This window comes from Podarcis vaucheri, assembly GCF_965113315.1.
Source record: "Podarcis vaucheri genome assembly, chromosome: 2".
Classification (NCBI taxonomy): Eukaryota; Metazoa; Chordata; class Lepidosauria; order Squamata; family Lacertidae; genus Podarcis; species Podarcis vaucheri.
Genome location: NC_138760.1, coordinates 86,462,422 through 86,478,838, shown reverse-complemented (window position 1 = coordinate 86,478,838; position 16,417 = coordinate 86,462,422). Strand labels below are relative to the sequence as shown.

General features: G+C 41.4%; 1 protein-coding gene across 2 annotated transcripts; it reads right to left on the bottom strand.

Moving 5' to 3' along the window:
• Positions 1 to 502: 502 nt before the first annotated feature.
• Positions 503 to 16,191, bottom strand: IL17RB (interleukin 17 receptor B). 2 transcript variants are annotated; one of them, XM_082213724.1, is made up of 11 exons: positions 16,036 to 16,191; positions 14,324 to 14,348; positions 12,812 to 12,937; positions 9,977 to 10,095; positions 7,815 to 7,941; positions 6,443 to 6,490; positions 5,402 to 5,553; positions 5,154 to 5,219; positions 4,359 to 4,443; positions 3,814 to 3,921; positions 503 to 1,776 (listed from the first exon to the last, which is right to left on the bottom strand). In XM_082213724.1, exons 1-11 carry the CDS (start codon positions 16,105 to 16,107, stop codon positions 1,265 to 1,267), a joined length of 1,440 nt encoding a protein of 479 aa, XP_082069850.1. In that variant the 5' UTR covers positions 16,108 to 16,191; the 3' UTR covers positions 503 to 1,264. The 2 variants fall into 2 exon arrangements, with proteins under 2 accessions (XP_082069850.1, XP_082069849.1); XM_082213723.1 differs by lacking the exon at positions 16,036 to 16,191 and adding an exon at positions 15,776 to 15,937.
• Between the last annotated feature and the right edge of the window lie 226 nt (positions 16,192 to 16,417).

Sequence of the window (16,417 nt, the reverse complement as noted above, 5' to 3'; positions counted from 1 at the left end):
AATAATTCTCATTTAGTATGAGGGAGGTATACAGCTAGGGGTTGTCTCCATCTACTGCCCAGAACAGGCAGTTTTTGATTTGTTTAGCTCACTTTTCAGTTCCTTTCTTGCCTCCTCCAGGATCAGCATTTTCTCTCAGAACTTAATTCTCCCCCTACTCACTTCTTTCTTGCCTCTGTTGACTTCTCTTCCTCCACTTTAAAATGGGATGAGGAAAGGTGATAGCAAAGCTGATAAAAAATAGCACGTGTTCATACAGCCAGAGGCTTCTAAAGGTTATTGAGCAGGCACTGTTGAGTCCCCAGATGAGAGGTACCTGTCGGAACCGTGGGGTGAAAATCGAGCTGGACAGGCTCCAGCAAGAGCGTCTCCCTTCTCAGCCTTGCCACTGTGGAGACCCATCAATCATCCTCCAACTTGCATCTGCGACTCAAGCTATTTAGCAGGAGCACACATTTCCTCAGCAGTGTAAACACACAACAGATCAGGCTTGAGGCGTGGATACTGTACTATGCATTTATTATACATAAATCAGGACAAAGAAAAACATGGCCTTTCTTATCATTCTTCTTGGAGAGAGAAAAACAAAAGCAATACAGAGCACATGTTCCGCTCATGGGACTCCAGCAATCTGTGCTGGAATGTAAACAGACATGTGAACATGTCATAATCCCACATATCTGCAGCAAGGGTGGAATGGAATTCCCAACAGTACCAGGGTGAGTAATGTCCAGAACAAGAGACAGACACGAACAGGATTTCAATTTCCCAATTGATAAAATCACCCAGGAGTGATGCAACAATCTACTAACAGTCAATAGTGAATCTCTTTTCTTGTCATCTCGTCTCAAGGCCGAAGGTCCAGTTGTAGGTCACTGACTGCCGTATTGTATAAACATTGCAGAATGGACTGAAACCATGAGTCGTGTGTGTGTCAGGTTGTGATTATGTGGAATCTCAACTGGTCTCTTCTTTGGTTAACAGTTAATAAAGTTTGAGGGAATTTCCTTGCAACTTATGTCACACTCCCTGTCTCCCAGAAGCAGGAGCAAGGTGAGAATATGGGAGAATATGGACAAAAGGCATTAGGCCCCTAAGGCTTAGACTCAAACGGGGGGGGGGGGTGATGACTAAAGGCACATTCCTTGCTCAGCTTGCTCCTGCTTCTGGGAGCAAGGTGAGGAAATGAAAAGTTTCAGAATTTTATTCTGTGGAACATTTGGACACATCAAAGACAGATCTGACACTTTAACTTTGTACTTCACTATACTTTGTGCTCTGAAAGGTCTCTACAAAAGGAATCAATATCCTTCATTAGGACATACTTTGGACAAATATTCAAAGGACTTGGGAGACTGTTCGTTGGATTCTTTTCACTGAAAGAAACTACCATGTATTTATGGAGAGAAGACTGGTTTTTCCAGTCACTGCAAAAAAGGTTAAATGCAAACTTGAACATACATTCAGAGTTCCCACTGTGGCTGTCTACAGTTGTTCTGCAAGTTGAATCACATGCAGGATTTGCATTGTTTGGACTGAGAAAAATAATTTTATCAGCAATTTCTTTCTGAGTTGCAAGCCACTGTACTGGTCCCATTTCAGCAATTCTCAGTTTTTGCCATGCATCTATAATGACATTACTATGACAGCACTCATGTAGAAATTCAGCAAAAGCAAGGACAGTATGCTGAAAACATACTTCTTGGGAATATACAACAAGGATTGTAGCAGGTATATGTTGCATTAGTGGAGAAAGAGCCCAGTTTCTACCTGCACCTGTTAACAAAAGTAAAACCCACAAGCTGTTAAATACAACCTTTTGGAGCAAGCAAAGTTCATTGTTAAGTGCCTTTAAAAATAGCATTTGTTTACTTGAATTTACAAAGCAGAAAGATTTGTTTTAAAATACACTTGTCTAATATATACAAAATACTAAACATACAGAAACTACACCAAATACATAACTATTAATACCAGGAGGGGAAAGGTTTGTTTGTTAATATCCGACCTGCTCCTGCTTTTTGTAGAGAAAATGGAAGCCAGTAGTTGATAACACGTTACTGTCTGCCATCCCTCAAACTATATATATTCCATAAATTTGGGAATTCATTATTTTCCCAATCCTAATCAGAAATGTTTCATCCCTGAGCCTCCCAAATATTTGCTACAGTATTTGCCAACAAGTGCCAGACATGTATGTCAGTCCTATGCACACTGGCAGAGGAAGGGGGGAGTGCACCGCCCCCAGCAGCGCGATCCTGGCAGGGTGCCATCGCGGCTGCCCCCCCCCTTCTGCACGCCATGCCCCTACGGGCAGTGTGCCACATCCATGGGACGCATGCCAGCCCCGCCCCTGCCTGCTCTCTGCCCCTCGGTGCCGGAGCATGAAGCTCTGCCACTGTCTATGCATATCAACTCAGAATTGAGTTCCATTGCCCTATGGTTAAATCCTAACTGTACTCTCATATTAAAGAGTAAGTCACAATGAAGCTTACTTTGCTACTTCAATAAACATGGCTTTGTTACCTGAATAGCACTGACTGGAAAAAACTAGATGTGAAATACCTGCCAGGCTACAATACACATATGATCACTTAAATCTAACTTAGTGGGTTACAAGTTGTGTATGCCTGGTTCAAAAACTTGTTCAATGACTTTAAAGCTAACATGATCCAAAGTAGATATTAAAAAATGAATGCAATACTGTGGTGAATATCATGGAATTAATATTCCACCTTTCTATGCCGTTGGTTGTAAACTAGTTTTATTGGTGAAACAATTTAATTAGAAGTTGGAGAGCCATGCTGCCTGAAAGTTGAGTTAATGTAGATTCCGGCGTATAAGGCGACTTTCGAACCCCAGAAAATCTCAAAAGCCTTATACGCCGGGTATGGTTGTGGCAGGTGGTGACGGCTGCGCAAGAGTCAGCCAGGCAGCAGCTGTGGGCTGGAGGGAGTTAAAACGCGCGGTGGGCAGCCAGGCAGCAGCTGCGGGTTCGAGAGAAGAACCGGCGGCGACTCTTCCCACGCACCCCGTTCCAAGCCCTTGCCCTCTCGCTCGCTCGCCCTGCCACCATGGGGACCGCCGGATAGAAGGCAGCTATCCCGAAGCAGCAGCAACTGCAGCCTCCCCTTCCCGCAGCAAGGTGGAGCGTGGCTTCGGCTGGGGCTCCAAGAAGCTGGGCATCCCCGTAACTGCCAGAACTACCAGCCGGTAAGCGCAGCCACTCGCTTTGCTGGATGGCCGATCGGGCCCCGCCTCGCCTCAGGCTGCTGCTAGTTGGCTGCCGGTGGGGGTAGTCTTATACAGCGAGTATATCCCACACACTATATTTTAACAGGAAAAGTTGGGGGTCGTCTAATATGCCCGGTCGCCTAATACACTGGAATCTACAGTACAGTACTACTTCTCCCAAATGTTCTAATCTCCTATTTCCCTCTGTACTGGATACAAGGGAATGACAGTGAAGGGGAGGTCAACACATAAAACCTCAGACAGCTTTCCCTTCTACCCTCCCCTTGAGGGAAGATACTAAGGAAGAAAAGGCTCTATTTGTCATCTCATTTACACTCAAGAGCTTTGTCTCTCCCTCAAACTGCTTACAGAAGTACATCAGCTTTGCAACCCGTTTAGTCACAGCAAAACAAAAACACATACACCATCCTTCACACAAAGTGCACAAGTGCATATTATTTTAGTGTAGGAAAATCAGCATGTGTGAGAGTGACTGAGTCTAAGGAAACGAAGTGTTTCTTTATTAAAACAACAACAAAAAAGCCTTATGGCTTTCTCTGAGGAAAGACAAAAACTTACCATACTTCCTCTTGTAATGCAGTAGAGCAGCAACCATGCATACTATCAGAAATAAGGAAGCAAGTAGGCAACAAATAATTATGTAATTGCCTACAAAATCTGTTGAGACTGGAAGAGAAAAAGAATTGTCAGTTGCATAAGAAACCTGCAGTGAATAACCTTGTAAAGCAAAGGCCTAGTATATATAAAAAAGCTAAAATTGGCTTTTCTACATCCACAAAAGCTCTTAAAAAAAGTAACTCAGTTGGACATCACTAAGAAAAAAACCTAGAAAGTAAACTGTGGAAGCAATGTTCTAAGGCTTAACAGAGGCAGGAACAGATAATTTTCCCTAAGAGAGATACATTTGAGGGCAGGATCACTGGAGAAAGAAGAGATTTGGCCAAGGTTAAAAAAACAAGTCCCTCTTCCTTCCACTGCTTCATCTATTCCAACTTTCCCTTCATATTCCCCCTCTGCCTCTTTCGTCCTTCTGATAAAGGCCAACCACTACACCAGCTTACTGTTGCCTACACTGAAGTGAAATTCAGCAGGTTTCAGCTAACCATCTGTAGGTTCTTCAGTACACAGCTCCTGATGCTCTGCATGTCTTGGGCAATGGCCTTCGCATAGTGGAAAACGAGGAATTAGCTGGAAGATTTAAAATAAACCCACAAGGCAGCTAAATTATGTGCTCACAAAAATATTCTTTTTTATTTTTCTTAACAACCTTGTATCCCTGATTGGCCCCTCCAATTTCTTACTGTAGTACATAAAATAAAATTCAAATCTGAAAATAAGGACTGTATCCAAAGGCTCTGACCCTCTCACTAAAGTAATCTTCCTTCAGCTGAGGAAGGGGACCTTTGGATACAATCCAGTATTTCCTTAAAATATTTGTTTTCTTTTTCAAACTTGACACAAAAAGGCTTAGTACAGTATAATCCTATACATGTTTACTCAGAAGTCAGTCACATATTCAGTGTGACTTACTTCAAGTGTAAAAGATGATACTGGTCACAGTAATCCTAACATCTGAACTGTGCTGTTGGTGGGGGGGGGGGAGGATTCTCTGTCACCACTAGCAGGGGATTGCATGACAAATGCCACAGGAAGTTTGAATCCTAAATCCCCTCTCCAAAAGCCTATTATTGTTTCAAAATTAAAAAAATGGGGTTGGGTCTCTTTTAAACAAACATGTGTTTGTGTATAACGTACAGTTAGCCCTTTAATATGGAAAAAGGTCTGAAAACATGTTTTATTAGATTTAAGCAGTAGTATGAGAAAGCACATGCAGAAAGCACATGTCTAGAACTCACAATAGATTTGTTTTTTCCTTTTAAGCTGAAGTTAGATTTTACCTCTTTAAAGGTTCTGTTGCTTTGATCAGTCAACAATATTTTTTCAGAAATTCTAGTATCATTCCCCTAATCCAAAGAGAAAACAAGATAAAAATTATATGTCTAATTATTACGTACAGCTTCAAAAAACCAAATACATATTTGTACAGAGCCCTTTGGATTCTTCTTCTTTTTGCTTTGTAAAATTCTTGACTATGTTTCTTAAAAGCAGTAAATTTGCACTAATGCTTGTTACTCTCTTCACCTACCTTGGTAACCACGATATGATCATACAGGTCACCTGATGGATCAGGCTCATGAAGGCGGATTACATATTTGGAACAAAAGGGACTTGCTGTAAAGTTTACTACCACTTCTGACTTCTTGTGGCATACTGTTATATTTGGGGCCCATAAGCTTCCTGTGAAATAGAGAAGTGTCTGTTAAATCTTATGCCAAAATAATTTCTATTGAAATTTCAGTAGTCCTTAAAGTAGGGTTATCCTACATGGTGGTGGCTTTCCTTCCTATGTTGTTGGACACCCAACTCCCATGAGGCCCAGCCATCGTGGCCAATGATCAGGGATGAGGAAAGCTGTAGCACAGCATCTGAAAGATGACATAATGGCCACTCAGCCGTAAAAAGCAGGCGCACAATTGCTGCTAAGGCACCATAGCTAATCAGCACTAAAGATACAAAAATCCTACATGTTCAGTTAAAGAACTGATGTACTGTAGCACTGATGTTTCAAGCACTTTACTTCAGATTGCCAACCACCTTGCAGAGGTATTGGGGTGGAAAGGTGGGAAGCACCTGTTCTGAATAATGATCAAATAGCCCTGAGCCACTCCTCCCAACCACTACTGAATTCTGCTTTCCACATATTGTATCCCAGGGATAGCCTAACTACTGTAATTGATGCTCTGATAACTACTAGGTTAAATTGCTCTCTCCCCCCTTGCTTGAACAAGACGTCTTAGTTGGATACAACCCATTACAGTGGTACCTCAGGTTACATATGCTTCAGGTTACATATGCTTCAGGTTACAGACTCTGCTAACCCAGAAATAGTACCTTGGGTTAAGAAATTTGCTTCAGGATGAGAACAGAAATCGTGCTCCGGTGGCGCGGTGGCAGCAGGAGGTCCCATTAGCTAAAGTGGTGCTTCAGGTTAAGAACAGTTTCAGGTTAAGAACGGGCCTCCAGAACGAATTAAGTACGTAACCAGAGGTACCACTGTATTTGAAACCCTCTTTTTATTTGGAATGAAAATACTTTTCAACATCACTAATGAATAGTTTGCACTTACCTTTCTCTATGCAAGTTTTACAGTATTTTAACACACTGTCTTTACAACCTGAATGTAAATAAAGAGTTTTTACAATTAGAAACTGGGCAAACTTTTTATATCAAGATACAGCATATTAAGTGAAGAATCTCATTTGCACAAAATCTTTTCAGAATGGAACCTAAATGCCAGATACTAAACTGTTCACCTGGAATCCTATCATGGCAACTGGGACGCAGGTGGCACTGTGGTCTAAACCACAGAACCTAGGGCTTGCCGATCAGGTTGGCGGTTCGAATCCCCGCAACGGGGTGAGCTCCCATTGTTCAGTCCCAGCTCCTGCTCACCTAGCAGTTCGAAAGCACGTCAAAGTGCAAGCAGATAAATAGGTACCACTCCGGCGGGAAGGTAAACGGCATTTCCGTGCGCTGCTCTGGTTCGCCAGAAGCGGCTTAGTCATGCTGGCCACATGACCCGGAAGCTGTCTGCGGACAAACACCAGCTCCCTCGGCCTATAGAGCAAGATGAGCATGCAACCCCAGAGTCGTCCACGACTGGACCTAATGGTCAGGGGTCCCTTTACCTTTATCTATCATAGCAACTGCAGTAGCTTTAACAAATACTGCAGAAGTATCTTACAATTGCTTTGTAGCTCGATGAGCTTGGTCAGTAAAAGAATTCTCATATCACTGTTTAAGGTTGTGTGTAATTGTAGAAGTGATAAGGGGGAAGCACTGTAGCTAAGTAGCAGAACACCTACTTTGCAGAAGCACCAATTCAAGCTCCTGGCATCTCTAAGCAGGGCTGGGTAAGGCTCTTGTTTGATACTGCTGAGCTGCTGCCAGTTAACGTAGAGAGCACGGCACTAGATGGCCCAGTTGTCTGCTTGGTATAAGGCAATTTCCTATTTTCCTTTTCTTTTAAAATGTTTCAGTCTCCCAATCTTGAAATAAATGGTTTTCAATGGTTAGGCTCACTTTAGTTAACAAAATATTTTAAAATGTCAGAGAAAGGATCGTTTTACACATTACACAGCTGGGTTTGCCATCACATGGGTAATTAGCAGCATGCCTTGGCTGATCTCATAAATTGGATAATTCATGTATTTATTATGCATCCATGTTGGTTGCATTTACACATTGCATTGGAGCCAGAGAAAACTTAGCTGGATCCATTACTTTTTCAAAGGGGTGTGTGTGTGCAATACACACACACACATATATATCATATTCATGAATGAAAATATTATGATTTGGATAAACTGAAAACAGTTTATGGTTCTCCTTTTAATAGCTGTTCGTTTAATTTGAAGATAGACTGAAAATGCCATCAAACTAAACTTATAGCAGGTATTTTCATGTGAAAATATTTAAGACCACATTTGTTCCATTACCTGGAGAAAATCGTTTTATGTGTTTTTTAGGAGGATCAAGACCTGGATTTGGTGGTGGTAGGTTGAAAACTTCAATGTGGTATTCATTATTTTCATCTACTGGAAATCCAATATAGTAGAACTGCCACTGAAATAAGACAAATTTGAAGATCATAATATATTCATATTTGAGCATATTTTTGGAAGAAAAAATGAAGATGCTAGAACAGGGGTCGGCAAGGTTTACCTCGCCTGGGCCGGTTCACTGGGCCGAATTGTGCGCGCAGCCGCAATTTCCAGGATCTGCGTCTGTGCAGACACGATTTTCAGCATCTGAGCATGCACAGACGCGATTTCTGGCACTACAGAAGCGAGTTCCCACACCATGCTGTGCCGCTTTAGCGCAGCGTGCAGGGACTCTCCAAGTGGGCAGCTCGATTTGGGGGCGGCTCGTGGGTCGGTTAAATGACCCCCGTGGGCCACTTGTGGCCCATGGGCCTTAGGTTGCCTAGACCTGTGCTAGAACATAAGCAAAACAAAAATGAATACAGCTTTCTTTCTCCATTTTCCACAAGTGACAATGTACCCAAATGAAGTAACGAACCAGACATTCTCCTGGTAGTGTATTTATAGGAAGGCTTAGTGCAACTGGAGCTAAAATGAAGCATCAGAATGTACAATATGTTTGAGCATCTCAATAGGAGATGGTCACTTGATTGTGTCACGGTATTTTGGGGAGCCCAAAGCTTAGTTTGGGGGCATACCCCCCGTTACTTATTCATTCATAAGTACATTAGCAATTATTGGAATGGTTCCAGCATGTTTGAAATGTCTTGTGCCAAAATGAAGGGATGGGTCAGATAAGACTGTAAGCCATTTAATCAGGATGCAAAAATCAGCAGTCACAAACAGCAGAGTACTTAAGCGTATAAGGATGCACACTTTTGTTTTATAAAATGAGGACCATTTTCCTTATCTGCCTGAATGCCAAAGTTAAACAACTGCAAATTTCATTTCACCTGGATGGAAAAATACCAAAATTACAGGGGCAGAAGACTGGTTGCTTAAATCAGAAAAAGATGCTTTGGCCATCTTGATATTGTAAAAAAAAAAAAAAAAAAAAAAAAAGACAAGCGGCTACAATTCATACACATATACATACACTTTTCAGAATGAGATTTCGCGGCCTTAAATAATACCAGTTTCTTGTCTGGCTTACAATTGGCCCAACTCATTTCTGCAGACTGATAACAAACAGGAGCACCAGCTATATCAACCAGAAGTTTCCAAAGGGTTCCCAGGAATATATTTGGATATAAATAAATAAAAATAAAAAAGGCAGATCCCAAGCTAGCCACTACAAAGTAACCTTGACATGTATGTTGTTGTTGTTCCATCAGACCAGTAAGTCAGTGGATCGTCAACACTAAAAAACCAAAAGTAAAATTTTAAAAAAATAAGCCACAGAAGCATCAGCCATATGTTTTGTTGGGGTGTGGGTCTGGCTGAATTTTTAAGTACCAAACAGATAAATGGATGATAACCAACTAAGTCAGGAGTCAGCAAACTTTTTCAGTATGGGGCCAGTCCACTGTGCCCCAGACCTTGTGGGGGGCCAGACTATTTTGGGGGGGGGGGGAATGAACGCATTCCTATGCCCCACAAACAACCCAGAGATGCATTTTAAATAAAAGGACACATTCTACTCATGTAAAAACACGCTGATTCCTGAACCGTCCACAGGCCGGATTTAGAAGGCGACTGGGCCCCATCTGGCCCCTGGGCCCATGTTTGCCTACCAATGAACTAAGCCATACTCACAGAAGGCTTAAGTCCACTGATTTAAATGAGACTACCAGGAGTATGGCTAACACTGTATGTCAACCATAATGCCTGTATGTGCTCTTAGAGGATAGCTATCTGAACCATATGGACAGATTTGCTAAAATGTGTTAAGATTCTGTGTTTCAGTGCAGGTAGTTGTGCTGCAATAGCCTTCAAGCTTCTTTCATTCCTGCAATCTTGTAAAAGTTTGCAGTGTTTGACTCTCTGCCTGTTCCATAACCATATCGGTTTGCGGGCTCTTATCTAGCTTTCTGGCTGTAAATCCTTAGATAAATTAAATTGAATTCACATTCTTCCCCATTGCCCCACAGCAGCACAATACAAAATCATTTTCTTACTTTTTCACCACTGAGCATGGTTTGGTTTTGAAACCTTTCTGTGTAATCACATCTAATACAGGTTCGACTTCCTTCCTTCTGCAAACATATCTTGGAGGCATTCAGGAATATAATGCTGCCTGGAAAGAGAACAAACAAAAAACTCGCGTTATCTTATTTGTGTTCGAAGTGTTATAGAAATACTGGCTGTTTACTAGGCATTGCTCCGAAATTCTAAGACACCCCCCCCCCAAAAAAAATCTGAGGTTTTGAAATCAGCAATTAAAATCACTGCAGTGGGAATGCCGACCTATTAAACAATTTTGGAATGAAATATATGAAGAAATCAAAAAGATGTTTAAAATATCTTTCAGTAAAAAACCGGAGGCATTCCTTTTAGGTATAATCACAAATTATATTCCTGACAATCAAAGGAAAGTATTCCTTTATGCAACGACAGCTGCCAGGATGCTTATAGCAAAAAATTGGAAAGGGAGAAAAATTCCATCAATGAAAGAATGGCAAATTAAATTTTGTGAATGTATAAATCTGGCAAGCATTCATAAGGGGACAATCGGACCAGAAATTATTAAAAGAATGGGGATGTGCTAAAGAGTATATGAAAAAACATTGTTCTGGAGTAAGAATATCGGTATGTAATGAATGATGCTTTGCAGGGTTAAAGAAAAAGAAATTTGGTGTAAAAAGTATAAAGATAGAAGTAATCTACATTAGACACAACAATTTAGAAAGAGCAAAATTTTTGAGGTCTTAGAACAAAGGAAGGAAGTCAATATGTGTAAATGTATGTAATGACTAGATTAGAATGAAGATATGGTTTTATTTGTGCTTTTTTGGTTTCTTTCTTTCTTTCTTTCTTTCTTTTGTGTTCTGTTTTTCTTTCTTGTTTGTATAGTTTTATTTTGGAATCAATGTTTGTAATTTTTGTTGTAATTTTGCATTGAAAATAAAATTTATAAAAAACAAATAAAATAAAATAAAATAAAATCACTGCAGTTTTGAAAGATTCAGTCTGCTGTCTTGATTCAAAGTGGCACCCAGTTGTCTCCAAACAGACAAAAACCTCCTTCTTAATCTCAGGAACCATTATGCAAATTCTGGTTACAGCAAACAAACAAGTATATATTAATGTCCTAAATCAGGGGTGGGGCACTGGCTCTTTAGATATTGTTTGCCTCCCAACTATCATCAGTTTCAGCCCAGCATGGGCAATAGTCAAGGATGATGGGAGTTATGGTTCAGCCAACATCCCAACCCCTGCTCCAAGTAAATATGCAGTTAGTGCCTCTCCAAATCCACACAAAGCTGCTTCACAGAGTGACATATCTGCCCACCATTATGTTTTGTTCCAGTTTCTACCATGTGTATCTGTATGCTTTAAGTGGTGGTAAACATGTGTATGCCAGTTGTGTGTTCACAAAGGACATAAAAGTATTTTTGTATATGCTTATCAGCTAGATGCCAGGGAACCGAGGAGGAAGAGAGCAGTGAAATAAAGAACTGGGGTGTGAGTTTAAGATTTCAACACCCACCCACACCAAAGCATTAATCTAAGATAAATAATCAAATCAGTATTATGCAAAACAAGGCTAGGGGAAAGTGACCTTGTTGTGGTCAATCCTTCTCTTTTTTGTATTGTATGTGAGATTATTTCTCACATATCTGATCAGTTTTACTGGGTTTTCCCACACAGGTTTACAGTTAAATAATTAAGTGAACTGAGATATACACACCAGGCATACATGTACAGTCAAACCTCGGAACCTGAATGCCTCCATTTTGGAACGTTTTGGCTCCCAAACACCAAAAACCCAGAACTAAATGCTCCAGTTTTTGAACTTTTTTCAGAAGCCGAACGTCCGACGCAGCTTCCGCTTGAGTGCAGAAAGCTCCTGCAAGCAATTGGAAGCCGTGCCTCGATTGTCGAACATTTCAGAAGCCAAACAGGCTTCCAGAATGGATTATGTTCAACAACCGAGGTTTGACCGTACTCCCCATTTTAGGGGAAAGACTGTGGCTCAGTGGTACAGCACCTGTCTTGCATCACAAGGTCCTAGGCTCAATCCCTATTATCTCCAGGTAGGGAAAGTCCCACCTGAAAACGAAGAGAGCCACTGCCTGTGTGAACAGTACTGGGCTAGGTGGACCCAATGGTCTGACTCAGTAATAGGCAGCTTCTTATGTTCCTAAGTGATAGGTGTTGGTGAAATTGCTGTGTGATTAGGAATGCAAAGAAAGCACCAACCGCAGAGACTCTTAAAACACACTACATATTTTCTTTTGTTGCATTGCATTTATGTAAGTGGAGCCCCTGGTTCTATTGCTAGCAGAAGTCAGAGCTGAAAGGGCCAAATCAAAGCAGAATGGACTGGTACTCATGATGCATGTAAACATATGTTACACTTCAAACTTGAGTGCAAGATTTGGTGTGGGCTACACTATCCATTCTGAAGGAAATCAGCCCTGAGTGCTCACTGGAAGGACAGATCCTGAAGCTGAGGCTCCAATACTTTGGCTACCTCATGAGAAGAGAAGACTCCATGGAAAAGATCCTGGTGTTGGGAAAGATTGAGGGCACAAGGAGAAGGGGACGACAGAGGACGAGATGGTTGGACAGTGTTCTCAAAGCTACCAGCATGAGTTTGACCAAACTGCGGGAGGCAGTGGAAGACAGGAGTGCCTGGCGTGCTCTGGTCCATGGGGTCATGAAAAGTCGGACACGGCTAAATAACAACAAGACTAAAAAAGACAGCCTCTATCCAATTTTATAAATGAATAAGAGTTTATAAAGTATGAGTTTCATAATCAGTCTGTTGCACTAACTACGAGACCTACCGTCTACACCAAGGCTCCAGGTTATATTAAAGTTGCACTTTCCCCGCCTCTCAATGATCTTTGCATCAAGGCCAGAAATATCTGATGGTACAAATTCGTGCTCCTTCAGCAGCTCAATAGAAGGCCCTTGGAAAGACAAAGAATCAGAGATCAGTGCAACCTAAAGGATTACCTATTTTAAAATAAACACTGCTATATCCCGACAGTCGTCCAGAATCTTTAATAGTATCACTTAGCATGCAGGATTCATAGTAATGGCCAGGACCCAGAAAAAGACATAACATATCTGAAAAGTATATGTGATGAACAGACAACGCTTGTAGGCTTTCAAGATGTTCTGTGAAAATATGAGGGATATTGTAAAAAAGGGAATAAGATTGGGGAGGTTATATTTTAAAGGCAATATTAAAATTAGAAAATGTGTGAAATGTGTGAATAAGTAAACAAAATGGAAGATTGGCAGAGAAACTGGGGGAAGTAAAAAAAAAAGATTATGTGATAAATTCTGATATTGGTTATATAAATTTGTATTTGGAAATGAATACAAATATTATAAAAAGAAAAAAGAAAAAGACATAACATAAAAACATGGAATATCATGAAATTATTTTCCAGCTAATGGCCATTGGGGGTAAAATTCAGGTGTGTAAGCAAAAAAAAAAAGCAACTTGTCCCAGTGGCACGGGAGAGCACATATTCTGTCGGACACGACTAAACGACTAAACAACAACAGTTTCTCCTCTAGGTTTTTAGAAAACTCTCAGCTTCTTTAAGTCAGTATAAATGCTGAAAATCTTCCATAGGGATGCAGCTTTGTTGAAGAAGTTACACTGAGTCTGGTTAACAGCAACACATTTTCCAGTCACCATTCTAACATGCATCGCCACCAGAAGCAGGGCCTGAATCCTTGTCGACTTGACTAGGGTAGGGACTGAACTTCCTCTATCTGAATGGTTTTCCCAGGATTTGAATGATCTCTTTACATAAAAAACCAAGAGCCCCTAAACTGTACACATGATCCAATTCTGATACATTTATTTCAAATGTTAAGTTTATGTGCTTGGGTTTTAATTACAGACCCTAACAGTGCTCCCCTCCACCCCATTCATTATCCTCCCCCCTCCCCGTCCCTGACGGATAATCAGATAGATTAGGATCCAGCACTCCATCTATTACACCACAGTGACTCATTAATCACCTGCCCTTTAATCACAATTAAAACTAAAGATAATTTTTGAGACACTAAAGGAAAAACTCAGTCATAATCTAATACACAGAAGTTACCACTCACTGCTGAAAAGATATATTTTGTTTTTCAATATTTGTTGCGGAAATAAAAAAGTCTTTAAAAAGAACCTGAAGTACATTCTTAACTTGCAATTTAGATATCAATTGATCAAAATTGGCCATAACCAATTGATCTATAGGTTAAATCTTGCAGCAATATCCAGCATACAATAGGACTGCACTGATAAATTAAAATCTTAAAATACATGTTTTATTTATACATACCATTTTCTTCGTAACACTCAATGGACTGTAATAAAAATAAAATGAGAAGATTTATTATTATTATTATATTATATTATAATTATTATTATTATTCTCTGCCACGGTTTATGGATAAAAATAAGAGCAGTTAAAAACATAGGAGGAAACAATTAAAAAACACTGATATAATTAAAACAGCACGGCACCACCCATTCCATTAAAAACAGTTCCTATAAATCTGTCAGAACAAGAAATCTTCAGCAGCCAGAAAAATAACAAGGAGGAGGCCAGTCTAACATCTACAGGGAGGGAGTTCCAAAGTCTGGAGGCAGTCTCTGAGAAGTAAAGCAAAAAAACCCCCCAAAATACTACTTTGTCCTAATAAAATAAAATTCCAGTTGTATAGATGCATGAATTTCACATGGAAATGTGGATTTTATGAAGCTAACAATCACCCCTCCTACAAAGCCCTCACTACTGGGATTAAAAAAATGTGTTTAGCAAACAATGATCACAACCAAAGTGTGTTGGCATCCGTCTGTCCTGGGAGACAATGGAATAGTGCACCTCTGGGGTAAAGTAGGAATTAATAAATCCAATGATTTTGAAAATAAGTACTGACACAGGCTCAGCATTCATTCTTCACCTCAAGATCTCCCAATACTAAACTACTTTTGGGGCCCAGTATCACTAGCCACAACGATTCTGGGGAGAAATCTGCCACTTTTGGGATTTCTAGCTAGCTGGACTCAATGCTTTTTTTGACATACAGAGTGGCACTCACCTCCACATCAGAAAGTCCTACATTGTCCTTCCTACAGAGTTTAAATGCAGGGATTGCTGAGCTTGTATTACCATTTTAAAAAGAAATCCGATACCCTAGCCTAACCCATTAAACTTTTAGTTGACTATCCATCTACTTAAAACATTTCAGCCCTATATTTCACACCTAATTATTATTTTTAAGAGAAATGGTTTAATTTATTCCTTGCATTTACAGTCTGTCCATCATCAAATAGTGGATGGATTACAAAGATAAAACATTTAAAGTTAAAGGTACAATTAAAACCTTTAAATAAAAACCACAAAAAACAATCGGTATCGGCATGAGGCAGCAGCACAAAACTGCAGGGCACAAAAATGCACAGCTATATGGGTTTGTTTACACACATCCCCGTGTCTGTATTCAAGATGTGGGAGTGCAGAAGATGAGGTCCCAGGTTTAGTTCCCGCCAGGTCGGTCCGGTAAAAACTCTGGACTGAAAGAAACCCCAAGCGCCCTTCTCGCTGCAAGCAATGCTAGTTGGACCGGTATCCTGACTCTCGTCTGAAAGCATCCTCGCATGATGCTTCGCACGATGGTCCTACTGGCATCCCAGAGTGTCTAAAAAGCGACCACTGTGAGCGCCGCACCCCACAGTCACCTTTGACTGGACTCAGCCGTCCAGGGGTCCTTCGCCTTTTAAGCTTTACTACCGCATTAGTGTTACCCCTCACATTTAGGTACCGAGGGATTCGCACGATCTCCGCTCTCTGGGAAAAGGAGACTCGGTAGCACACGACCCTGCTGCGCGGCGCGAACATTTCGCTCCTATCCCTGCTACAGTTTCGAAAAAGAGGTTGCAACCTTGGCTGGACAAGAGCTATTACAGGCAGAAGCCCGACAGGGGCTGCGCTGCAGGCTTCCCCGAGATGGCGGAGAAAGAAGAAAGGGGCTTAAAAGCCCCGCTTACCGGCCGAGCTTCTCCCTCAGAGGTGCCTAAGTTCAGCCCCGCGCTCAGCAACAGCCACACAGCCGCGTTCATGCTCTTTCGCGTCTACGCCTCCGCCTCCTTGTTCGCTTGCTGGCTTCCCTTCCTGGCCGCCTTCCCGCCATTTATAACTTGCCTCCCCTCGCCCCCGCCCCTCACCGGCCTCCGGTCAGCCAGCAACTAGTTGCTTCAAGGCAGGCAGTAGCCGGCACTTCAGCGCCTCCGGTACCAGCCCTCTCTCCCACCTTCCTGCAGGGCTAGAGGCCCCGACTTCATGAAAACCAAGCGGCCGAGATTATTTCCACGTGCAAGCTTGTTTGTCGCAGTTGCTCGGTCTTTGAGAGGCGAGCAGCAAAGAGCCAGT